This window comes from Phacochoerus africanus, chromosome 8 (assembly GCF_016906955.1).
Source record: "Phacochoerus africanus isolate WHEZ1 chromosome 8, ROS_Pafr_v1, whole genome shotgun sequence".
Taxonomy (NCBI): Eukaryota; Metazoa; Chordata; class Mammalia; order Artiodactyla; family Suidae; genus Phacochoerus; species Phacochoerus africanus.
In genome coordinates, this window is record NC_062551.1 from 9,734,902 (window position 1) to 9,761,448 (window position 26,547).

The 26,547-nt window shown below is 47.1% G+C and overlaps 1 protein-coding gene across 1 annotated transcript in view; it reads right to left on the reverse strand.

Moving 5' to 3' along the window:
* Positions 1–26,547, reverse strand: part of WWOX (WW domain containing oxidoreductase) — a 957,466-nt gene that overhangs the window by 924,790 nt on the left and 6,129 nt on the right. Inside the window, exons 2-4 of the mRNA XM_047790837.1 lie at positions 26,148–26,212; positions 25,271–25,328; positions 22,152–22,330 (exon numbers count right to left, since the gene is read on the reverse strand). Coding sequence (XP_047646793.1) covers positions 22,152–22,330; positions 25,271–25,328; positions 26,148–26,212 — 302 coding nt within the window. The remainder of the gene's footprint in view (positions 1–22,151; positions 22,331–25,270; positions 25,329–26,147; positions 26,213–26,547) is intronic.

A 26,547-nucleotide genomic window follows, 5' to 3' on the forward strand; every position in this document is an offset into this window, starting at 1 on the left:
GACACGGTTTGGATCTAGCATTACTGTGGCTGTGGCGTAGGTTGGCGGCTGTAGCTCCAATTCAACCCCTAGCCTGTGAACCTCCATATGCAGCGGGTACAGGCCCCAAAAGACAAAAAAAAAGGGGGGGAGGGGGTCGAGATAGAGATCTCTACATCTTCATTTCTTGGAAAACTTCAGTTAAACCCAGAGACACTTACTCTCCCCCCCCCCCCCCACTTTTCCTTGTTCTCTTGTGACCTCAGTAGGAAACCCAAAGCCCAAAAGGAACTGTTCTGGACCCCACGAAGAGTAGGGACCAGATCCAAGGGACCCTCCTTGCCGCTTCAGTGTTCCCACGCTGACTCTGTGCCAAGCCTATCACACACATCCTAATAACTGCTCCACTGAGTTCTTACGAAGCATTATAAAAATTGGCAAGTACAGTGGCATGGTGCTTAATATGAGAAGTGAACTTAATAAAGTTCAAGAGAAATGCCCGGTCAAAGACAGAGTAACTGAAAGGCATCCAGCGCTGTCGGCAAAGCCGGGCTGGCCCCCACAGTAGCATGGGGGTGGGGCGCTGCTGGGTATCCCGCAATCCTACAGGGAGCATCCCCATCCGCTTTCCTGGAGATGCTGGGGCCAGTCAGACCACCTCTCGGCCACTGGGAGAGCTGACCTGTCCCCAAGGAACACCCCCCCACACACACGTTTCCCTAGAGTCAGGCGCCCCTCCTTTGAGTGACGGCTCTGGGTGGCTCGGCCCTCTTGCCTTCCTCTCGTGTCTGCCGTTGGGGATGCTCACGTGCCTCGGGAAAGACCGAGGCTTCAACTAGACGGTGGCGGGAAGAGAGGCCTGCTTTACTCCGTCTGTTCTGGTTAAGTGTGGACACTGTCCAAGCAGGGCGTAAAGAGCGCCGGCTTCGCAGAAATCCCTGCTGCTCCCCACTGGCAGTCGCGTCCGCTCTCAAAGGGCAGTCGCACCCAATGGGCAAATGTTTACTCAACTCCCAAAGCGGGGCAAAGGCTGTGGTAGGTAACGCCACGGCCCTCAGCAGATCGTCCACCACTGAAAACTCCAGCGATCTTTCCTTCCCTGTGTCACACAAGGTACGCCTTAAACCAACTCTTTTCCACCCCTTAAAAAAAAAAAAAAATCTGTGTTGGCATTCCTATGAGTAAGTGCCCATGATAAAAGTTAAGAAGACAAACTTGAAACTCAGTGCTTGTCACAAAACGAAATACAAGGAAACTCGTGGTGAACAAGACACAGTGACAGACACCACGCTGGGGGCCCTCACTTCTAACTCGAGTCTCACAAAGCTCTGAGGATGGTGTCACAGTGCCTACCTCACAGATGGGGAGACTGAGACGCAGGGGTTAAGAACAGGGTACAGAGGCCTAGAGCTAGCAAGCTGGAAAGCACAGACGTGTGTGTGTTTAAGTGTGTCTAATTTCCCAGCAAAGGGTGCGGGCTCCCAAGGCAGGGTGCGCCGGGAGCAGGCACCCAGGTGTGCTGCGGTCTTCCTGCCCCAGGGCGTGTTGGCTTTAACCAGCTCTCCCATTCCACGCGGGTCTTTCTGGGTGAAGGGATCCCCCCCTGTGTTAACATCCGCATGGACGCCTGCCCCTGTCAGTGGAGGCATCTGTGTGATGAAGCCATCGAGGAGTGACAGCGGGGCACACAGCCTGGCCCTCCTCTCCTCTCCTGGGCCTGCTGTCCTGCCTGCTGCAGAGGCGGGGGCTCTGCCGCCAGGGTGGTCTGGCGGGAGCCGGCAGCGACCTGTCCCCCCATCTAATTTCAGGGCTCAGCACCAGAAAGCCCCCAGGTAGAAGCCCTGCTCTCCAGCGTCAGCTCAACCAGTCACCAGGGGATGGGTCCGCCTTCCGTCAGCCTTCCCGTGCGCCCTGTCAGTGAGTTCCTCTCTTGGAAAAGGAAAAGTGTGTGATTTGCTGGGCCCTTCAAACCCCAACACCTCTTTATGAGCGGCCTCGCCAATCTCAGGTCAGACTTAGACTAGAACACTGCGTTTCTCGAGCCACCGTAATTTAAGAAGAGTGTGGCCACGCATTTCCAATAGCACAGGATTACGTTCTGCCCTCTAGACCCAAAAGGGTGGACAAGTCACATGATTAATGCTCTCGAGAGAGCCAGGTAAGCGCCAACGCCAAAGTACACACTCAGGAAACGAGACCCGAAAATGATCTCACCCCATCCCGGGAGTCCGAGGGGCTCCACACCACAAGAGAATTTTCCTTTTCAATTCTGTGTTAGTCCTTGTTTCACTGTACCACTCTAATTTTTAAGAGGCATAATAGGCAAATCGTGAAATCCCATGCTTTGTAAAAGTTCCATTATAAGAGTAATCACTATTGAACCTTTTAGCCCAGATGTAATTTCTTACATGTTACAACAAGTTTGGCACGCATTGTGAATTTCAGCCAAGGTTGATAAAGTTCAATAACTTGGCTAACCAACCATGTGTACTACTCATTATAGAAGTAATAAATAGATTCATCAAAATGGACATGAAAAAGCCATGAGAAAATCGGTGCCATTTCCAGCCTGCCGCTGTAAAAGCACCTCTTGGACTTTAATATGATTTTATATATCGTTATCACACCTACCCATCATCCCACACCAGGCATATATAAAGCAGTCCTCTACCCCCATCTGCATGCTGAATAAATTCCAGCGACAGAGGTGAATTCTCTCTCCGACAGAGCTCACAAGTTGCGTAAAAGCACATGTGCTTTTGGCACAACACTGTAAATCAACTCGAATAAAAAATATTTTTTTTAACGTGTACATGCTTACGAGTTCAACTCCTAAAATAATTCTGATCAAGTAGAAAGGGCATCGGACAGACATGGCTACAAATGTCATCTTCCTTCCTACAATCTTTCTAGGTCAGTTTTAGGGGAAGTGTTTTGTTTTGTTTTTCATCTTTTTCCCCAGTAATACTTGCAGGCTAATTACTCTTTTAGCCCCTTGATCATTGAAAATTTTAGCAGAAAAGAAAGCCTGATTTCTTCTCATGGATGGAAGAAAGAAGCTCAGAGAAGAGAAGAGACTCACATGATCAAACATACAAGAGTCGACAGTGCGGGCCTCTTGGTTCTGAATGCGATTAACAAAATTTCCTTTATTGGGGTGAGAAAACCTTATCGACTGCCTCCTTGAAAACCCAAGTTCTCCCTGCTGCACCTATTTCTTGTGCCTCTAAGAGGAAACTCAAAGACAATCTCAGATGTGCATCTTCAAGGAAGCGGAAGCCTGCCACGCTCAGTCCTCCCAGACATCTGGTCAACCACTGTGGCACCGGCCAGCGTCGTGTTCGGAACCGGACGTTACAAGTCCAGCTGCACATTTCAAAGCTGTTCTGTACTTGCCAATGCTCTGTGGGGAAAACAACAACTCCTGAGTCCCTGTACCGCCAACTCCAGGAGGTGAGCCGGACACCAGAGTCTGCACCCTCTATTTCTCAAAGGCCATGACTTCATCCACGAGAAGGGCAGAGCAGCACGTGTCTACACTACAAGCCCTCCACCCCCACCCCGGGCATCAAGATGTTTCAATGCGCAGGCAACACCTCTCCCCTGTCTGTGCATCGCTTCTGTCCTCTGCCATCTCACTGTGCCATTAGCATCATATGCCAGAAGCTGCCTTTTGCTGCAGTTTCATGTTTTCTTCTGGATTTTCTCTCTTATATACATCTGCACAGTGGGATCGCTGTGTGACAATATTATAAATATCCTCCTGGTTCCTTTCACATCTACCATGGAGGAAAAAAAAAAAAACAGGACTGAGCTTTCTAAAGCCAAAGGTGTGCTCCTCACAACAAGAAAGACAGTCCCTGCTATTAATGACAAACGGCACTCAGCCAAGTCATGTGAGTTTTCAACTCAGCCTAAGCAGAACATACAGTGGTGGAGAGCTTTATTTTCTCAAAGAGTTGGCAACTGCCAAATTCTTTCAAGAGCTTAAATACCATAATGACATATACTGATGCTCGGAAAGATTAAAGTAAAATATGAAATTAAACAGAGGACAGAGACGCGAGCCAGAGATGGACTCTGAATCGCAGGAGTAAAGAAAAAGAAACATCTCACACTGATTGTCATAACGGAAAAAAAGGTTAAGGAAACTAAGAAAAGAGCATTTAATGGTCCCCAGAGACACGGGGAACAGGCAAAATTAGGCAGGCATCGCAAGTATGCCGCGCACAGAAAAGAGTCTTTGCACTGCCCACACTATAGTTTACTGCAAAGCCCAGAATTAAGAACATGGTTCAATTTCTCAACGAACATTTCTGACAGCTATGCGGAAATGCTATCACAAAGAGCAGAGAGATTTCTATCACGAGCTTTACAACAAAGCCATCCTGCGAGCATGACAACTCTGAAACCTTAACACTCACATCCAAGCAAACAGTTTGGTCCACATGAACAATGTCTGGAGTTCCCTTATGGCTCAGAAGGTTAAGGAGCCGGTGTTGTCACTGCTGTGGTGTGGGTTCGATCCCTAGCCCAGGAACCTCTGCGTGCCACAGGTATGGTGAAAAAGTAATAATAAATTTTCAAAAATTTTTAAAAAACATCAACAATGTTTTTAAAGGGAACAGTCAAGGAACATTTAACAAAACACACAGAGCTCCCTGCTACCTGTGCGAGATCCACAAAATCTGTGAGGAGGATGGGAGCATCCTACTGGCTGTCAACTTGGAATCGCCTATTTCTCCGGGGACAACGCTGTCAGTTTCTGTTCCCTCCCCAGCTCAGCCCCCTGCGAACACTCCCTTGCTTCTGTAAGCAAGTGGCCCCAGGATTAGCCTCCTATGACATGCAATCTGGAAGCTTCAGGAGTCCAACCTCTACTTTCAAAGTCATCAGCACTTTTTCTTGAGGAGTTAGTTCAAGACTATTTCACTTTCAGTTACTTCTCTCTGGATGGTTTACACAGAACACAAGATAATTAGAGCTGCATCCTTTGAGCAGTTAAATGACTAGATTACTAACACTTTAAAACGTTAAAGTATTCAATGCTTCAATCCAAACTAGAACAGCTTTATAGTAACTGAAAACAGGACATCTACAAGTCACTCCCTAAAGACCAAGTGTGCCGTCCCACAATTTTAGAAATTCTGCAATTCAGCCGATGTTCACAGTTTACCTAATGATAAAAAAATTTTTGCCTGGCATTCGTAGATCCAAACACTTTCCAAAAATGTGACCACTTTCCCCGCTGCCTCGACAGAATATAAAATCCTAAGTTTAGGCAACAATTCCCTGCCTTGTGGTCAAATTCTGCGCTTTGCAGCTGCCACGCCATTTGAGGAGCTGGAGAATGGAACGGAGCAGAGAAGGACTGTGGCAATTACAAAACCTCACTGGTACATGTTGTTGGATTAATAACGGCAATAGCAGAGCTCAGCTACTCCGTCAGCAGCATGAGGAACGGAGGGCTGAGGGCTCCAGGGCTAAGTTAAACCACAGAGCGAAGCACAGAAGCTAGCTACAGGAAAGCCAGCAGAGCCATCAAGAAATGTGTCCACAAAACGAAATGAGTAAGCGTGCCACTCAAATGAACCGCTAACTTTTAGCACATACTGTCTGGGCGGTACACAACTGCTTAGACTATAAACACACACAGCAAAAGGCAGAGAAGCAGCTATTTAAAAAAAATCCTAATACAGCTGCCTGCTTACTCCCCCAAGCAGTGGTACTGCGATTACGACCAAGCACGGGCACGTGACCACCGATGCACACGCTGCTCTTCAAGTTTACGGCGACTTGACTTTTCACCCACCCAGTGCCTCCCCACACGTCCTGCTCTCCTATCTGGTTACTCGGAAGAGGTCTAAGTGGAGACACAGCTTACGAAAAATCACAGACTAAGAATAAGGCTTAAAAAGCATCCGTCAAGAGAGCAAACGTTGTCTTTATTTTACAGGAATCTATTTGGTGGTTCATTTGCAGGTGTCTTCTCAGGAATTCAACGAGAAGGCTTTGGTAGTCCAGAAATACAGAAATGACTAGAAACTCTCCAGAGGTGTACATGCAGACAAGGAAATCTGTGGTTGAAAAAAAATTCTATCGTAGAACGCAAATAAATGCAAATGTCCCCTAGGAGCCCAAAGACCGAGCTGCTGATGTGCTGCTGTGAGTCTGTAGCTCCCAAAGGGCAGGAGACCCTGTCTGAGTCCACCCTCAAGACTGGGCACCCAGTTCTCAGCAGTCAATCAGTATTTGCTGATGGCACAAAAGATGGGATTAAGGGTGTGTCCGGAGCTATGAGCCAGCCAGTCACTCTGCCAACACAGCTCTCACGGCAGATGCAAAACCAGGGTTCCAGTCTCGAGCTTCCACAAGGGTCAGGCAGCTAATAGGACACAATCAAAGGAAAGAGCCTGGCCTGTCTGCAGGCAAAGAACCTCCACGCAAGTCGGCTTGCTGGGCACTGGGCCCGGTATTGCCGGCTCCTCTGGATTTTTTTGAAAGTCAGAAATCAAGATTACTTTTAAGGAAACTAACCTGATTTTAACATGGTAGCATGTAATCTAAAAGTGAAAAAAACACTAAAGGCCATTTCTGTGCAGACCAAGCCAACCATCTGGGGGCCAGATCCAGGCTACAGATCCCAGTTTCTGCCGCAGCCCCCTGGGAAGCTCTACTTTTCTTTTTTTTTTTTTGGCTGCCCTGTGGTTCCAGGCCAGGAATCAAATCCAAGCCAGAATCGTGACCTATACCACAGCTGCAGCAATGCTGGTTCCTTAACCTACTGCACCAGACCTGGGAGCGAACCCACATCCCTACTGCTGCTGAGACACTGTCGATCCTGTTGCACCACAGTGGGAACTCCTGGGAAGCTCTGCTCTTGACCAAATGGCCAAGGGGAGACAGTTGTGAGAATGCCCCCTTCCCTCCATTACCATCACGTGACCTGAGGTCACTCAGCAGCAACGCAGTCACACACCATCCTCTTTTGGACAAACTCCCACTGGAGGACGTGAGGCATCTCAGCGCTGTTCCCCAACTCAGAACTCCGAGGTACCAGACCAGACTTGTATGGGAAAAAAAATCCCCCCAAAGAACCAGTTAGGTGGGAGGCGGGGGGTGCAGAGGCTTTGATGCTGAAGCTGAAGAGCCCCTGGAGACAATTCCTCACGGTCTGTGGCAGCTGAAGAACGGCCCCCGAAGGCGCCCGCACGCAGTGTGGGACCTGCGACGGTCACCTACCCGGCAGGGGGGACTCTGCAGATGTGATGAAGAAAACGCTCTTGAGATGGAGTAATGACCAGTGCTGTATGGGGGAGCTCTGTCTACACGAGAGGAGGAGAGGGTGGTGTGGTGGTGGTGCTGGGACAAAGGGCAGTGACACGCCTCCAAGACGGAGGAGGTGGCCATGGGCCGGGCTTTCCGGAGGTGAGGAAACAATTCCCCCCCCAAGAGCCCCCGGGAGGAGCTGGCAGTGACAACCTGACTCCCGCCGGCGACGCGGAGGCCAGACCTTCCACCTCCAACTGCCCACTAGGAACCTGGTGGTGTTTTCATATCAAGTAACCATGGAAGCCACACAGTAACCAAGGCACGTGTGTGCCCCCAGGGAACTGCAAGAGTCCTGGGAGATAGGCACATGTCCCTGGTCCCCTCAGGTCAGGTCCCTCCCCGGTCAGGGCAATGGGCAGTGACAGAGAAGCCCTGACGGCTCCCCGAGGATGGCACCCCTTTGCCAAAAGCCTGACTCGGCTCCGGATGGAGATGTTTCCCCACTCGGGTGTGTTCACAGCGCCCTGGCTCGTCAAACACTCCATCCACTACCTGTACGCGGATGAGAAGGCAAACTCCCTCTGCTAACAGATGAAGCTGTGATGGCATTTCTTTTCCCATTTTTTTCCCCGGAACACCATCTGGAGTGCAGTGACGATTGCTGGGCCGACAGCAGCTGCTCCAAGGCAGGTGCTGGATGGGGAGGCCGAGGCCGTGCTGCTGGTCGACCAGCCACGCAGGACCACGGAAGGCGGTGGGCAGACCGCGCAGCCAAGGACACCCGAGGCAGTGAGGTTCCCTCCTCTTGGCCACTGGCGGCCGTCACGCCACCTCTCCTGAAGGAGAGTGATCGTTCTCCCTCTTCTGCCTCGCGGGGTCACTGGGAAAACACTTCCCCAAATCCAAGTGCTGTGGGCCAACCTGCGGACGGCATGTGAGCAGAGAGCGCCGGCTGCCCGCTGCCCGCTGCCCGCGTGCGTCTGTATCTGCTCGGCATCTCGAGTGGAGGTGAGGGCCTGAGCGGCTGAAGCGGTGAGACAACCGGAAAACCTCCTGTCCCAGAAGCAACCCCATCCGGCCGCTGGAGCCTCCGTGCGACCACAACCCCCAGCACTGACGCCTCCTGGCAATTTCCCTCCTGTTATCTCAGCTTCCTGCGTCTGAACGCCTGGCTAGCATCGCGGCCTGGCAACTCTGGATAGAAGAGCATCCGTGAACATCTTCTAGTCGTCGCCACCAAATTGAGGGCCCAAGGGCCGCAAAGGTACTGATGGCCGGGTTACCTTTCTCAACCCTGGAGCAGACACCTGCTGAGACCTCTCAGGGAACCAAGATCAAGAGATCCCACCTCATTCCGTCTTTTTCTCTCTTCCTCCTCCTCCCTCTGAATCTAAAGCCTCCTCCTGTAGGATTCTCTTTTCTGCTGTCAGGCAACTTCTCCCCTAACTGTAAGCAACCGCATAATCCTACAGGACTCTTCATTTGCACCTTTTTATCTCATCCTTATGTAAGTGTGGATGACAAAGTACGACTCTTGGTTTTACAAGTGAGGAAAGGAAGGCTCAAGACAACTAAAGGACTAGATCACACAAGCTCATGACCACCTGACACCGGCCAACTCTCTTGCAAACACACCCCAGTGGTCGCCCGTAAAAGCCATCACGGCTTGTGAAGTGCGGAGAAAATCCTACTCACGCCCTGCTGTCCTCTGGTAGGACCAAGTGAATCCAACAACCAAGCCAGACCTTTACGTGTTAAAATACCAAGGCAGGGCTAGAAACCATCACAAGCTCAAGTGAACCAGTGCTCTGATGCCAAACTCCATAATAAAGATGATACCGTGATGTCATGTTTAATAATTTTCCTTCCTTTCTTCTTCAAGTTTAATAGATCTTTTTCCGTCCTTGATGGCCACAAAAATAACCTTGTCCTTTTTTTTTTTTTTTTTAACTTTCTTTCACTTGATTCTTTTTTGGATGCTGCTACCATCTGACCTTCAACCAAAAAAATATCTCAAATATCTCAAATGTTTCCTTTCCTACCAAAATCGAGTCAATGCCTAAAACAGTTACTTAGAAAGGTTGTTTTAGGACAAACTCACAGATACTACCGCAGCCTTCTGAGGACCCGAGAACCAGGAAGCCTGGAAAACACCAAAGTAATTTTAGGAACCTGGTCACCTCGCCTCCGTGCTGGACGTGACTACAGTTTAGGCACCTGCAGTGTGGAGCAGATGACTTCCAGGGCATGCCGGAGTCCCCATCGTCAACGACTTTGCAAAGTAGGGCTAGTGCCCCTGTTTCATGGATGCAGAAGGAGGATTCAGAGGAGGGAACCAAGTGGGCCCAAGTCCCTCAAATGGGACTTGCTTAGGCCAGGTTTCAAAACGAGGTCATGACTGCTTCCCAAGCATCTATCCCACCCCTGCACCCCGCTGCCTCTCCAGACAGCAACCCGCCACCTGTCGAGCTTCCCTGTCAGCAGAGCTATTTTCAGCAGTGGGATGGTTTCACCACGCGGGAGCCCATCAAAGGCGATCATGCACAGACAAGCTCTGAAGAGGGGACTCTAGCATGAACGGAAGATCTGGGGGGAGTTCCCTGGTGGTCTAATGGTTAAGGATTCCACAATGTCACTGCTGTGGCGTGGGTTTGATCCCCTGCTGGGAACTTTTGCATGCCACAGGTAATAGCCAAAAAAAAGAAAAAAAGAAAAAAAAGAAAAGAAAAGATCTTTGCAGAGGGGAAATCTGCAAAACCGCAAGGACCAAATGTTGCCTTTTATATTCTCTTTTGAGACTCAACCTCCATTGCAAGCTGGCCAACTGAGTTTTCTGGGTGCTCTCTCCTTCAAAGTGGGTGTCAAGTAGCAGTGCCCATGATTCGAGTTACAGCTGGAGAGAAAGATAATACACATCTTAGAAGTTTTTAGTGCAAACAGGGGAGGGAAGCCAACTTCCTTCTTGTGAAGTGCCTCTTGATCAGAGACTGAATGTGTACTTAAAGCAACAGACGCTTTGAGATAAATTAACTTCTAAGAGAAAGGGACATTTTGAAAATTAAATTATGCTACATGAATCAAGCAATCAATTAGCAATCAATACATATCCAATAGCTACGCATTTAAGATGGAAAGGCAGTTCATAAAAGGGTAAAGACAAATGACTGCACGGAGGAAGAGCCGATCAGTCTAATAATCAGAGACATGCAAATTTCAAAGATATTGCTGAAAAAGTGCTAAATGCTAAGATGGGCACGGATGCAGGGCAAAGGGGAGCTTAAGCCGGGACAAGCTTCCGGGGGCGTGGTTCAACAGAACACATCAAGATTTTAAGGTCAGGAAACAAATCCCCCGATGCAGCGATTCCAGTTCCAGAACGTGACACTACAGAATAGGCAAGGATGGGTACAAACACGGAATTACAAAATGCTCACCTCCGTCCCTCAGCTATCCGAAAGCTGACTCCCACCCAAAGGGGCCACACAGGGAGAATGGTGAGAACCACATGATGCCATGCAACCACTTAGATGCTGCAGAGTATTCCATGGCAGAGAGAGATGCTCAGGACTACAAAATCACAAAAGAAAAGAAGGGAAGGGAAAATGCTGAGAGTCGTACGTGCCACACTTCGACAGCTATTTCTGGTTGGTGAGAATTTGGGGTGATTTTCTTATCTCCATTTATGTTTTATTAGCACTTCTCTGCATTTTCTAAGTTTTCCATAAGAACACATGTGTTATAACAAGTAATTCGAGCCTAACACGTGACACATATGAGAGGTGACAAATGTCAGCTCCTTCCCAACACCTGTGTTACAGTAACACCAAAGGGGGATTCGGCAGACACGGAGTCGGTGTACACAACCCACAACCGCCCCGCGGTTCCGAGGCCCCATCAGCCTAAGCCCTCCCTACAGACACCACGCTCAGCACACAGCCTGGCACAGAGCGGGCTTGCATAGATTTAAGACGCATCTGTTGACTTCAGACAGACTGCACAGGCTGCTTGGGAAGAACTTGGGCACAACTGCGCGCTCTTCCTCGGGACAAGGAAGCAGCAAGCAGAAGGGAGAGGGCCTTGTCTTCCTTCAGGAAGCGAAGTCACAGAGTCAGAATTTCTCTGCTCTCGTTCTACAGGTACCTATTGCTGTGAGAGCTGTGTGATCTTGGGCAAGTTACCTCACCTCTCTGGGCTTTCGTTCTGACCCAAGTTGAGGGTAGCCGTGAGCACTTAAGTCAGACACCAGGTACAGGACACTCGTCAATTCTAAAGAGCTATCAATGTAAGACACTATCACAGTGGTCAATACCTATTAATCTGGAATAATTAAGTACATCATAGGGCTAAGGGTGAAAATGAAAAAGACCAGTTTTTAACTTCAGTTTCCATACGACTACCCAAGAAACGTCTTTGATTCTGCTTCTGTTCCTCTTTCCAGGAGGTCACTTGTTCATCCTTGCTGGTCCTCCCCTAGTTACGCCAAGAAACTAAAAACACTGGAAGGAGCTCGTGCCCCCCCCCCCTTCTCTCAAACAATACTCCCCCCACCGCAGCACGGAGTCTTTGATTTCCTCTGAGTCTAATAAGGAGCCCTTCATTTGCTTTCAGAGACACCATCGGAACGTGGCTTCTAACAAGAAGGATCCAGAAAACCAAGCAGCACAAGTAACACAGATCTGAAACAATGAGATTCCAGCCCCGCCGCACAACTCATTAAAATAGGAGGTCACTTCGCATTCACTCATTCCTCCAGGCCTGTGCAGATCAAGACTGGCATTCAGGAAATGCAGTGTTATTTAGGAAGCCAAAGGGAGCTAATAAATTTAGGCAGGAAATTTCTAGTTCTGGGAATGGGCCTTTTGATCCAACTACCGAAGCCTTAATCTATGTGGTCTTTGCAAGAAGGCGCTCCTCACCCCCAAATGCTATTCGGGAAAAGGCTAAGAGCTCAGATCTGAACGTCTGCATGTCCGCTGCAGAGAATGAAGAAAGAACGTGTAGGCCTCCCCATCTTAAATAAACGAGGGTCAAAGGGGTTCAACAGTCAGCACGCCTTTTATTATAAAAATGTGGAATAATTCCCATAATGGCCATCTAGGTTAACCATTTTTAGTTGAGAGACAATAAACACATCTATACACCAATGACCAAAATATCCTTCCTCGGGTGAAAGAGCTCTGCAGTGTCACGAGGATTCCCGGCGCTCGCTGGTGCTTTCATTTTCCAGAGAGAAAAAAAAATCAGTTGCTGAGAAAAAGGGTCATATAAATAAAAGTATGTGAGAGGGTGTATGCATTTTTTGTCCTCGTTTAAAATTTGAAAATAAGGAGTTTTCTAAAGCCCAATGTGTTTTCTTTTCCGAGCTAAATTTCTGTTTTAAAGCTGAAGCATACAATTAATGGGCTGCCTCAAACTTTAGTTACAGAGCCAAGACAAAAACCACGCTCCTTCAGATCGTGTACGTGCAGATAGTGGCTATTTGCTCCATGTTAACCATTTGGTTTAATACGGCCTCTCAGTTAACAAACATATACTAAGCTTGAAAGGACCTATGTTCTTCTGGCACAAAAACCCATCATTATAAAGCAACCTAATTACAATAAATTATATAATACTGGGCAGGCTGGGGGTGGGCAAGGAAACCCTATATTCTTAGAAAAAACTGTAAGATCACCAAGGCATTCTCAGCAAACCTTAAACAGAGGCATTAATATTTAAATATTACAATTTCCACTTAGGGAAAAAAAAAAATCACATTATTGATAGGCCAGCACACTCAAAACCGATAATGTCATGAAAACACATGGCCTTGTGTAATTTGGCAGAACAGGCTGCTCCCTGAATACAATGGACCTTTTTATTAAATGGATCGCTTCATCCTCAGGAAAAAAAAAAGTGGGGGGGGGGAGAAAGAGAAACAAACATGACACTAGTAACAGTTTTCAGTTTCAACTCTTTCACCAAGAAGTACAAGACCTAAAAGATATGTTAGCAAAGTAAAAGGCAGTATTTAACAAAAACGAAAGCAAGACTGGGCAGAGAGGAAGATAGCTGCATAGCGATGCTACTGCTTTTGTTTAACTATATCAAAGGGCAACAGAGCCCCCTAGTGGAGAGGAACTATAAATCTATATGAAGACATTTTTAGGTTACTTTAGAGAAAATACGTTGCAACCTTTCTTTCACGACAATCGCTTTGTCACTGTATTATGCAAAAGCGAAAGATAAAGTTATTTAAACTGGGAATTAGGTAAAGTAAGTGCCCAACTTTCAAAGCTGATAAACACTTGTGACCTCAATTAGGGTGGACATATTTTTAAATTTTCTTTTTAAATTGTGATTTTTGATACACCTCAGCACTGAACAGCAGCTTGCATGAGCCTCATTGATTTGGCTGCCAGAGGAACAAATAATTTAAAATCTAAACCTACATTCAAGTATGAAATTCAAGTGGTGGGTGATAAAAAAAATTTTTTCAGTTGGCCAATGAGAACCCGCTGTATAGCACAAGACACTACCCACTATTCTGTGATAATCTGTAATAGAAAAGAATCTGGAAAAAGAATGTACGTGGCTATACGTATAACTGAATCACTGTTTTATAGCAGAAATTATCACAACATTGTAAATCAACTATACTTGAATAAAACTTTTAAAAAATGAAAGTTTCAGTTGAGATCTAATGAGGTATACATATTACATATTATTGTATGTTATATATATATATATATATTTTTATTTTTAAAATGTTCCTTAGAGATGATTACCAAATTATGAGATAAGGATCACTAAAATACCTCAACTGAGCTCTTTCTTTAGTTGGTTAGTTTCACAAATACTCTGATCATGTGATTTCCATGTACAGAGAGTATCCCAGAGTAATTTAAATGTAAAAAAGGTTTAATTCCTAAGATTCCAGTTCTCAATTTTTTTGTCTTTTTGCCTTTTCTAGGGCCGCACCCGTGGCATATGGAGGTTCCCAGGCTAGGGGTCCAATCGGAGCTGTAGCCGCCAGCCTACGCCACAGCTATAGCAACCCAGGATCTGAGCCACATCTTCAACCTACACCACAGCTCACGGCCACACCAGACCCTTAACCCACTGAGTGAGGCCAGGGATCAAACCCGCATCCTCATGGATGCTAGTCGGGTTCGTTGACTGCTGAGCCATGATGGGAACTCCTAATTCTCCATTTTTATGTAGTATCATTCAAGGGGTTTTTCCAAAACTGCCAGAAATCTCAGGAGCTCCTCAAGACAAAATGATTTTAAACCGGTTTTACTTATGCTATATGGGTCTATTTTAGCCTAAGAGAGAAGCGGTCACAAACGTTTTCCATTTAAAATTGAAGTCTGAATTCCCAAGAGGTTATTTAGATTATTTCAGAAAATCTTCCTCAACTTAATGAGCACCAGGTTCTTAAAAAGAAGATAAACATCAAGGTCCCACTAGTTTAACTCCACAGACCAACGGAAAGCAAACTGCAATCGGGCACCTCAAGAGCCCAAGTTCAAGGATACCTCTTGAGTACATTTTATGCAAGAAACCAACTACAAGCTAGCCTATGGCATCGAGGTTATGGGCTCTTCCGCAGTAACTGGGGAGGAAAATGCGATGGCATGATTTGGGCCGGAAGGCAGAATTTAGAGACTGCAGGCGTAGAAACGAGGATCTGAGCCTGAAGAGGAAACAAGTCTGGTTCATACCTGTGGTGGGTCTGGCGTCTTAGGAGTGAATACACTTTGCTACATGAAGAGCAGCACTTTCCTCGCTTTAATGCCTAACTGGTAGAATTCACACCGGTGTGCACTCATCATGCTGATGATTTGGAGGATAAAAGACTATGGCAACTACGCTTCGCACAGTAACTTCAACATGCGATTTAGGAACAAGACCTCAAGCTTTAAAAAAACAGGCTAAGTCAGGAGTTCCCGTCGTGGTGCAGTGGTTAACGAATCCGACTAGGAACCATGAGGTTGCGGGTTCAGTCCCTGCCCTTGCTCAGTGAGTTAAGGATCCGGCGTTGCCGTGAGCTGTGGTGTAGGTTGCAGACGCGGCTCGGATCCCGCGTTGCTGTGGCTCTGGTGTAGGCTGGTGGCTACAGCTCCGATTGGACCCCTAGCCTGGGAACCTCCATATGCCGCTGGAGCGGCCGAAGAAATAGCAAAAAAAAAAAAAAAAAAAAAAACAGGCTAAGTCAAAACAACTAATTTCAGTATCATACAACTTGGGATTCCAGCATGGAAATCTGATAGCTTCGCTTTGTTTCGAGAACAAACTGGGGGCTGACTTTGATAGCTGGAGCATATACTTTTTCTATCTCAAAGCGTATAAATTTTGGCATTTAAATGTGTCTATACATGTATACACATTATTAGAATCCCTAGAGTAAACCTTAGGGAGGTGATCATGTAACATAAATAACCGAGAGAAAATTCAAACATCAGTCCTAACATACATTTTACTGCTGGTATATACTCAGGTAGCTGGCTTGTATTTGTTCGGGGTGGGGCGGGAGGGGGGACAAAAAAAAAAAATAGTTGTATTCTTGTTAACAGGCTCTCTGACTCAAAAATCGCAACCAGGCCAGGCTGTTCTAGATTTAAAGTCAGGACACCTGGAGTTCCCACTGCGGTAAACTGCGTGGGGGGATCTGTGGCATCTCTGCAGCACCAGGACATGGGTTCAATCCTGGGCCCAACACAGTGAGTTGAGCATCTGGCATTGCTGCAGCTGCAGGATGGGGCACAGCTACAGCTCAGATCTAATCCCTGGCCCAGGAACTCCAGGTGCCACGGGGTGGCCAAAAAAGAAAAAAATAAGTAAAATCACGACATTTGAGGCAGCCCAGTGTTATGAAGGTTCAATAGGTCTATGAAGGAACTTTTCATCCTTGCTACACTCTGGAAGGGAACTTTTTTTTTTGTCTTTTTAGAGCCACTTCTGAGGCACATGGAGGTTCCCAGGCTAGAGGGTAAATAGGAGCTGTAGCCGCTGGCCACAGCCACAGCAGGGCCAAGCCATGTCTGTGACCTACACCACAGCTCACAGCAATGCCAGATCCTTAACCCACTGAGCGGGGCCAGGGATGGAACCTGGGTCCTCGTGGATGCCAGTCAAATTCGTTTCCGCTGAGCCACGACAGGAACTCCCTCAAAGGGATATAAAATTCAAATTTTAACCACTACTAGTTGAAGAGTGGAAGCTGGGATGGAAGCATCACCATTTCTGGCCGTGAACAGCAGAGAGCCCACAGCTACGTCCTGCATGCTGGTTAAGAGTTTCCAAATGGATGCTTGACAGACCGGGACGTCGCTCAAGTGCCACCATGACCAATCTCTGCTCCCTGCCACAACCTGCGTGGCTTCCGACACTCGGCCCACTCACGGGAGGCAGTGGGCATCCCGTTAACCCCATGGGAGGGGTCCCAGGATTGAGGCGCACGCGTCAGCCCTTAGACCATCGAACGTGACACTTCTACTGAGCTATTTACACGCGGAGCCAAACCCACTCAAGAGACAGGCCGAGTGCGAGCAGCAGCCGTGGGACCTGCCACAGTGGCGACGCCAGGCCAACAAGCCCTCTGCTCAGACTGCGCTGGAACCGCTCTATTTCCAAGGCTGACGACCCCTCTCCTGAGACTGTGCGGGAACCGTTCTATTTCCCGATCACCATGTTGCAGCCACTTCTACCTGTCTGTTATGAAGTCGGAGCCGAGGCACTGGCAGGTCAGGGTGGCAGTGTACACCTGCCCAGTCCCGCCCAGCGCTGCATGGCGCACAGGAAGAAGCCAAGCCTGCCCACGCCTCCCGGGTCAACAGGCGACACAGGGCTGCGGCCTGGAGGCCAGCCAGCAGAAGCTCCGGGCGAGAGGCACCTTCCCCTGCAGACTGAGATGCTGGTCCCCACTGAGAGAGGTCCACAAGCTACAGCTCTCAATCTACAGAGTGGTCGGCTCAGAACACAGGTTAGACCAAGCTCAAGGAGAGCAGAGCAACAGTTCTTCTTAGTGTGGGAGACAACACCCTACTGCCTGCAGCTCCCTAACACTGGGGGAGAAGAGGAGGCAGGAGGTGCAGGCTACAGGCTGGACGCCTCGGCAGACACAGAGGACGTGTTCCACCATCTTCCCGTGGCCCAGGGCATCCTGCTGATTGAAATTTTATCTAGGTTGTTCCTGTTGTGGCTCAGCGGGTTAAGAACCCAACTAGTATCCATGAGGACACAGGTTCGATCCCTGGCTTCACTCAGTGGGTTAAAGATCTGGCAATGCCGTGAGCTGTGGTGTAGGTCGCAGACATGGCTGTGGCATAGGCTGGCAGCTGCAGCTCACTTAGGAACTTCCCTATGCTGTGGGTATGGCCCTAAAAAGAAGGACAAACAAAAAGAAAAATCTTACCTAAATTGTGGCTGATTTAGAGAATGTGGGGGTGACCTACTTTGATCATCTGATGCAGAGGTAGGAAACTTCCCATTAAGGGACCGAGAGCAGGGAATGTAAATTGGTATAACCACTGTAAGAACAATATGGAGGTTCCTTAAAAAGCTAAAAACAGAACCACAGGATCCAGCAATCCCACTCCTGGGCATAAACCCGGAGAAAATCTTAATTCAACGAGATACAAACATTCCAATGTTCACTGCAGCACTATTTACAAGAGCCAAGACATGGAAGCAGCCAAAGTGTTCATCAGCAGAGGAACAGATAAAGAAGATGCAGTACATCCACACAATGGAATATTACTCAACCATGAAAAAGGAAGGAAATAACACAATCTGCAGCAACATGGATGAAACTAGAGATTCTCATACTAAGTGAAATACGTCCAACAGAGAAAGACAAATACCAGTGATATCATTTATATTTGGATCTAAAATATGATATAAATGAACTCATTTACAAAACAGACCCAGATTTGGAAATCACACTTAACGTTACCAAAGGGAAACATAGAGGGAGGGATAAATTAGGATCTTGGGACTAACATATACACATTACTATATACAATAGATAATCAATGGGACCTACTGTATAGCACAGGGAAATTTGCTCAATATTCTGTAATAATGTACATGGGAAAAGAATTTGAACAAGAATGCCTATGTGTATAACTGATTCATTTCCCTATACACCTGAAACACCAATGTAAATCAACTATACTCCAATAAAGTAAAAAAGAAAAAAAAAGGCCAGAGAGTAAATATTTTAGGCTTTGCAGACCACAGGGTCTCTGTCATAATTATGCACCTCCTCTGGTGACATGAAAACAGCCACAGACAAAATGGAAATACACGGACTTGCAAAATCAGGTGGCAGTCGGATTTAGCCCACAGGTCGTAGTTTGCCGACTCCCCATCTGGACAGTGGAAGCACATCAACAGCAGTACCTGGCTACAAACTTCTAAGAACTTACGACACTTGCTGTACAGCACAGGGAACTCTGTCCAATCACCTGTGATGGACATGATGGAGCATAATGTGAGACAAAAGAATGTGTGTGTGTGTGTGTGTGTGTGTGTATGACTGGGTCATTTTGCTGTACAGCAGAAATTGACAGACCACTATAAATCAACTCTAATAAAAAATTAAAAAAAAAAAAAAAAGAATTCACAACACTTTATTCTGACATTTCCTCAGAATCCTATCTACCAGAACCACCCAGATCCTTTTAAGCTGAATGAAGCAGGAGTTCCTCCAGCTGCCTTAGGAGTATAAAATATTCAAAGGCTAAAATGCAGCTCTGGACCACTTACAGCGGGGGAGGAAGATGACCAGACAAAGCTGTGGAGGCCACTTCAAAGGGGGCAGTGTCCCGCCACAACCCTGCAAACCTGCAGGGCAAGGTGTCCCCTCGCCCAACAGAGAGCCTTGCCCACGGCAGGTCCAACCAAGCAGTGCCTTCTGGGGAACTGAAGCAAACAAACAACAGCAAGCGGCCCCTGGCCGCGTCAGATTTGTAAACCAACCTCTGTACAGCAAGTGAGGCAACCTCTGCTTTCAGTGGTGTATTCATCACTCTCAGAATAAATACTGATGATCTCCTCTCCCAGCCCACTCTGCTCCGCAAAGAACAGACATTCACAAGGCTAAAGACCGGAGAGTTCGCACAGAGGAAACAGGCTGCCTTGAGCGGCACAAGCAGAGTGGACGCCAGCACCCACCGTTCAAGCTTTGACAGAAGATGACTCTTGGACACCCAGAACCGTTGAAAATGAAGATGCCTGGTTCACTCTGCGCTCGGCTATTCCATTTGGAAGGGGCAGAAATAAAGTGGTGATAGCAATTTACAAATTAGTGCGTCCCAAAGTCCAACAGAAGGACGGACTTTATCTGGAAGGCACAGCCTACTCGGGCCAGGACACTTCCTGAGGCAGCCGCGCAGGACATAAAAGCTGACTTAGTGGCGAGGCAAAGCCACAGGCCTGCCTTCGGCTCTTGAAGCCTGATACCATGGCTGCAGAGTGAGAGTTATTTGCAAGGATGTGATTGCCTGGAATGTTCAAAACGATGTTACTTCCAAAATTCAAGAGTACAAATCTTCAGCACTCCCCAGACTCAGGCTCCTCAACGGTAGAGGGACCCACAGAGGGGCCAGGCGGAGCTGAGGGCAGTTTCCGAGGGAAGGTTCAAGGCGGCGAAATGGGGTGGGGGAGGAGGCCTGAGACCTTCCCCACCGTCCTTCCCGGCCTGTGTGTTATGATCTGCCAACAAATGGGACTGGACCCTGGGCAGCTACTTGCAGGGTCTGCAAAACAGGTCAAGGTCCACAGGAAGGGACGCCTCTCAGGGCAAAGAGCTGTCAAGACGCAGAGTTTCTTCAAAGAGGTCAGAGGTCCCGACCTGCAAGCCATTTGTTCTCAGTGCTTCTCCTGTCCGACCGGGACTCAATACCCAAGGACACACAGCTCACTGCATCCCCTGGACCAATGCCATCAGCCCTGGGTTACGATGTCAGAAACCTGACCTTGCAAACCATAGGCAGAGCTGCAGCCAGACCCAAAGGTCTGCCATCCAGCGTCGGAGAGAGTCCAGTTTGAACACCTAAGCAGAAAACCATCAGCCGTCACGCATCCTACCCAGGAAAGGGAAAAACCATCTATCCCAAGATGAAGGGAATGAGACCTTTCAGTTAATTTTCAGGCAGAGTGTTGGGAGTTCCTACTGTGCTGCAGAGGAAACCAATCTGAGTAGTTCGATTCCTGGCCTCACTCAGTGGGTTGAGGATCCGGCGTTGCTGTGAGCCATGGTGTAGGCCGGCAGCCGTAGCTCTGATTTGACCCCTAGCCTGGGAATCTCCATATGCCTTGGGTGCAGGCCTGAAAAAGACCAAAAAAAAAAAAAAATTTTTTTCTGACAGTGTTAAATACTAAAAAAAAAAAAAAGTATTTCACTTAGGTCCTTACTTTTTCTTAATTATCCTACACTGTCTTGGTCCACGCCCTCACCTAACCATCAGCAACACTATTCACACAACATACTGTTTTCGGGATGGAGGAACCAGCCGTTATTTCTAACTAATTCAGCATCATGGGTTTTTCTATCAATGACAATTACAGAGAATCAACCCCAAAGCAGTTCAGAAAATTGGAGTGAACAAACCCTCAGCCTAGGATAAGGTCTGAGAGTTGATTTTCAATAAAGCCCTCTCCAATTTAAAAAAAAAAATCCCATTTGCTTCTTTGCGTTCATCAAGAAATACAGCACAGGCTCTGCAGTGGGACTGGGGCTTGTTAGGTTTCAGACCCTGGGCTAGTTCACAACGGAGCCTCTACAAATTTATTTCCCCTCATGATACCTGGGAATGTTTCCCCAAGTTCAGGAAGGGGTCACTGGAAATTAAGAAAGACCAAGAAGGAGTTCCCGTCGTGGCGCAGTGGTTAACGAATCCAACTAGGAACCATGAGGTTGCGGGTTCGGTCCCTGCCCTCGCTCAGTGGGTTGACGATCCGGCGTTGCCGTGAGCTGTGGTGTAGGTTGCAGACGCGGCTCGGATCCCGCATTGCTGTGGCTCTGGTGTAGGCTGGTGGCTAGCCTGGGAATCTCCATATGCCGCGGGAGAGGCCCAAGAAATAGCAAAAAAAAAAGACAAAAAAAAAAGACCAAGAAAGGAAAAGCACAGGAGATGGATGGAAAAGGGATCGAGGAGACCAGGGGCTGTGAAGGGCCAAAAGGACAGAGAGAACCTGCCAGCCGACAGCTGAAGCCCAGGCCACAGTCCCTTTTCTTGTCTCCGTAAATTAACCTAAAGACGCAGATCCTTATCCACAGCAGCTGGTTCCTACTGATTCAGAAACTGATGGCAATGGACCAAGAAGAAAATCAAACGGCGACGGACGGCACGAGCATCTGCGTCGCCGTGGTTCCTTTACGGGCCCATGATGCCAGGGAGAGGACGCCCTCCCTGCTGTCACCGTGGTTCAACGTGGTCAACTCAGAGGGTTAATGGAGAGGTCAAGGCAACGATTAATTCTCCACCTCTGCTAAGAAATAAGATCCTGTTGCCAAAGGAAAATGACACTGGCAGTGACCAGCTGACACCAGCTTTGTTCCAGAGCCCTGACATGCTGCTGCTCCCCCCGACAGTCCACTACCCATCAACGCTGGGCCGGACGTGTCCTCACGCCACCACGCAGTCCACGCCAGAAACTCCTCGACAGAGCCTGCCGCCTCCAATCCTTGCACACCAAAATAGCCACGGCCTTGTGCTGAGCGGTCAGCTTTCAGAGAATTCAAGGTCAGCCCTTCCTTCCCCGCTCACACCGGGCCTGACCAAGAGGCTCTAAGTACCTTGTTAAGGGAGAGACTCACTCATGAGCATTTCCTTAGAGTCGGATGTAAGCGGATGTCACCCGAGCAGTGACAAGAGGAGTCACAACACCGCGGTCAGTTCACGGCCTACCTATTCCTGAGTTGGCGCCCGTCACCACGACCACTTTGCCACTGAAATCCCGGCCCTGGAGTATCTCCATGGCGGTCGTGCTGCTGTCATACCGCTGCCTGGTGGTCGGTTTCGTAGGATTTTCGTCCACGGTAAATGCCAGTCTTGGGTCCAAATAGGTCGTTCTCTTATTTATGTGGCTGCAAAGGAACCCGTGGGAGTGAACACAGGCGTGTCTAACAAGGTAAGCTTCCAGCTAAGGCTACAGGCAAGGCCCATTTTTTCCCATTCTAAGAAAAAGGCTTATTTTTAGCCCCAGAAAGACCTGGGGTCCACTTAGTCCATCCTCTGGTCTCCAGAAGGACGACATTCCTGCCCAGGAAGAAGAGGTCTCAAACCCGTGTCTTTGCATCTGTTCGTAAGATAGGCTGTGACAGACAAGGCCACTGGCCATGTACCCTCAGATCTCAAGAACAGAGACGGCTTTCGAGTTTCATTTTAATTCATGTAAATGTGGCTCTAAGATTAGGTGGGCACTCCTATCGGTGGATTTCAATTAAATCTCTTATGTGCCAGAGCCTAAGAAGATGGGCAGACAAGTAGAAAACTCAGAATGATAAAGGACTTGACAGCATTTACGAGACCAGCCAACCACTAAAACTCTATGAATTTTCCATTTAAGATTGTACTCACACACACACTCTAATCTCGATTCGCAGTTGATCTAAATCTTGTAGAAACAATACTAAAATATATCGGTATGTATAGATTAATATATAATACATAAATATAAATTTTTTTTTTTGGCCATACCTAGAGCATATGGATGTTGCAGCTACTAGCAGGGCAATCCTTATATAATAGAATTTATTTTTTACATTTTTTTGGCTGCACCCATGGCAGGTTCTGCGCCCCCACGGTGACCCAAGCCACTGCAGTGACAACGCTGGATCCTTAACCCGCTGTGCCACCAGGGAACTCCTATTTTTTACATTTTAAATGTCATCTTGGGATTTGAGGTAGACCTCAGAAGATGTTAAAAACTATTAAAAATGCCCCAGAAAGAGATTTCCTGAGTTAAAATGCATTTGTTATGCGAGTGTGTTATAAAATGATATACAGTTTAAAATCTATACACATCACTCCATAAATATTAAGACCCAGGAATAACCCAACTTTCCCTCTGATTTGTAACCAGAGCTGCCAGGGAAGCCTTTTGCCCTCCATTTCAATACAGAGGTCAGAGCAGACCTGGAGCCAGCTCCTCCGTGACTTCACCTCAGGAGTGTGAATAAGCTGTGGCGAAAGTATTTCCACCACAGGAACAAATCTGGGCTTGTTCCCGGAGGGAACTGGTTGCTGAGCATCTCTTGGCATGTCACTCTAGCAGGATTGGGGGACGACTGGCCAGCCAGCCAGCACCCGCCTCCCTTAGGGCACCCTGGGGAATGAGGGAGCGAATATTCCAGGCATAAGGTGGTGAAAATTACATCTGGCTCCTGTTAGGTGCTGGGCAGGCGGTTACTACTATTTTTTGTTATTGGAATTATTCTAAATATAGTTTTATAGACAAGGCTGCTCAAAACATTATTTACCTTTACAGGCACACCCTGCATTGCAGGGTCAGTTCCAGACCAATGCAATAAAGTGAACACAGCAACAAACCGTGTCACACAAAAGCTGTGGTTCCCTAGAGCACGTTACACTTACACCACGCTGCCAGCTATTACGTCTGCAACAGCATCATGTCTAAAAAAAAAAAACTACATACCTTAATTAACAAATGCTTGACTGCTTAAAAAAAACTGCTAACCAGGAGTTCTCTGATGGCCTAGTGGGTTGAGGCTCCTGCCTTCCCACCACTGTGGCTCTGGTTGCTGCTGTGCAGCGTAAGTTCAATCCCTGGCCCAGGAATTCCCACCTATTGGCTATGTGACCAAAAAGGAAAAAAAAAAAAAATACCAAAAAAAAAACAACAACAAAAAGAGAGAACCTGAAATAAACATTGCACCTCTCATTAAAAAAAAAAAAAAAAAAAAAAAACGCTAACCATCATTGGAGGCTTCAGTGAGTCAATCTTTGCTGGTGGGGGGTTTGAAGTATCTCAAAAATTACCAAAATGTGACAGAGACATAAACTGAGCAAATGCTGTTGGAAAAATGGAGCCAACAGACTGACTCGAGGAGAGGCTGCAACAAACCTTCAATTTGTCAAAAAAAAAAAAAAAAAAAAAAAAAAACAGTATCAGGTGTGCCCGCTATGGCTTAAGAATCCAGCTGCACCAGCTAGGGTCACTGCAGAGGATGCGGGTTCAATCTGCGGCCTGAGGCAGTGGGTTAAAGGGTGTAGCATTGCTGCAGTTGTGCCACAGGTCACAGCTGTGGCTCAGATTCAGCCCCTGGCCTGGGAACTTCCATACGTCACAGGTGCGGCCATTAAAAAAAAAAAAATAGTAGTATCTGTCAAGTGCAGTAAAACCACTCCTGCCTGTATGGAGCCTATCACAGGATTTCACAACATCAACGCCCCCAGGAGGAAATGGGATAAATTACACTCTATCACATGAAACAATTCTCTATTGCCATTAAACATCATTTTCTTGAAAAAGTTATAAGGATGTAAGAAAATGCTCACAAGAAAAATGTGGGAAAAAAGGTTTACTAAACAGTGCACACAATATAGTCTTTTGTTTTTAAGCATGTATATACAAAGACTGGAAGGAAAAAAATCCAAAAATTGTTCAAAGCAGTTATTTCTGCTAACAATTAACTTTTAATTATTAAAAGCAGTTATTTCTAAGGAGTTATTTCTGCTAACTACTAAAAGTAGTTATTTTTTCTAAGAACTAAGTAGTTATTTCTGCTAAGAAAACATCCAAAAATTGTTAAAACTAATTATTTCTGCTAAGAAATAATTGCTAAAAAGAAGTTATTTCTGCTATTCTGCTTATTTCTGTTTAAAGTTTTAACAATTTTAAAATTGTTAAAAGCAGTTATTTCCACTATTCCTGTTAAAAGCTATAACTGGACTGCCATTATAAACTACATTATTTTTCTACAAGGTATAATCTTTTCACACAAAAAAAAATTCCTATTAGAAAGCAAAACCGGCTGAGCATCAGTTTCCTTTTGGACACTTACTCGACAAAAAACACTTGTCCTTTCTCATCGGTTTCTTGCTCCCATCCATAGGGCAAATCTGAAACAGAAAAAGAGCAAGGGTCCGTGTGGGGTGAACTGAAGCCCCCGGCCCAGGGCAGGAGAGGCCACGCCCTCCCTGACCCAGCCCAGCAGACCAAAAGGACAGGACACGGGTTCCCGCTGCGACAGACACAGACGGCCCTTCACCCCCACCCGACTCCGCCTTTCTCCCTCTTGCTCCAAAGTAGCCTCTTTCACTCCTAATGACTCTCCAACACTCTATTCAGCTCCTGCTTTGGACAAAACCCCTTCCTGATGGATCCCATCCACATGGATTCTCCCTTGAATGACTTCCCACATTTCCACCCTCGTTTGGGCACCCAATCCCACTCCTGTTGGGACTTGTGATAACTCTTACATGGTATCATAGTTTCCTTTCCTTTTCCTGTGACTGTATGTTGTCCTTTCAAACAGACCCCAAACCTCTTGAAGGTTTTGGACCCTAAACCTCCCTAGACGTCTATTCCATGGATCACTTACTCGGAAGCACCGACCAATCACAACAAGCTTTACAGAATTCTGGTGTATTTCATTCCGAGACGGGAACCAAGAACAATTTCGCCAACAGTGCAACTACAGAAAAACTTACTAAACTGTGAGTTCAAGGCTGCGATTAACTTAATGCCGTTTTATGAAAGGCCAGGAAGAAATCCTCCTTACTACCCCAACCCAAGACCTTACCACTTCCTTCTGCCAAGTTCCCCAAGGTCCCCAGAAGGAGAACTCCGCTCCACCAGGGTTCCCTCTCTGCCTGTGACAGTTCTCCCATCAAGGCTTTCAATGCAAGGTCCTCTCTGCTTTATGACAGCATACAGACCTCCTGCTATTCGCTTTCTTTTCCCAGTCTTCGGATGTTCCCATTGCGTCTTCTCCTCTGTGTGACTGTTTAAAAAAAAAAAAAAATCCACAGAATAGTAAGTCCCCATTAATCAGAAATTAATCAATTGCATTCATTTTCTCTCTCCCAAACAATACTCTCAAGAACAGTCAAGTCAGAGGTTCAGAAAGAAAAATTCAGAATATAAAATTGCTGTTTGCATCAGGTTAGATTTTCTAGGTTGGAAGATGAGATTTTCTAGCAGTCTGTGGAACGCTCCAGCATTTATGCGCTGGAGGAACCGACGCCCACCTCGGCTGGAGGCCAATCCTAGGAACCTCCATCAGACACTCAAACTATCTCGAGAGGAGTTCAGCTTTGCATCTGTTTTAGTTTCATT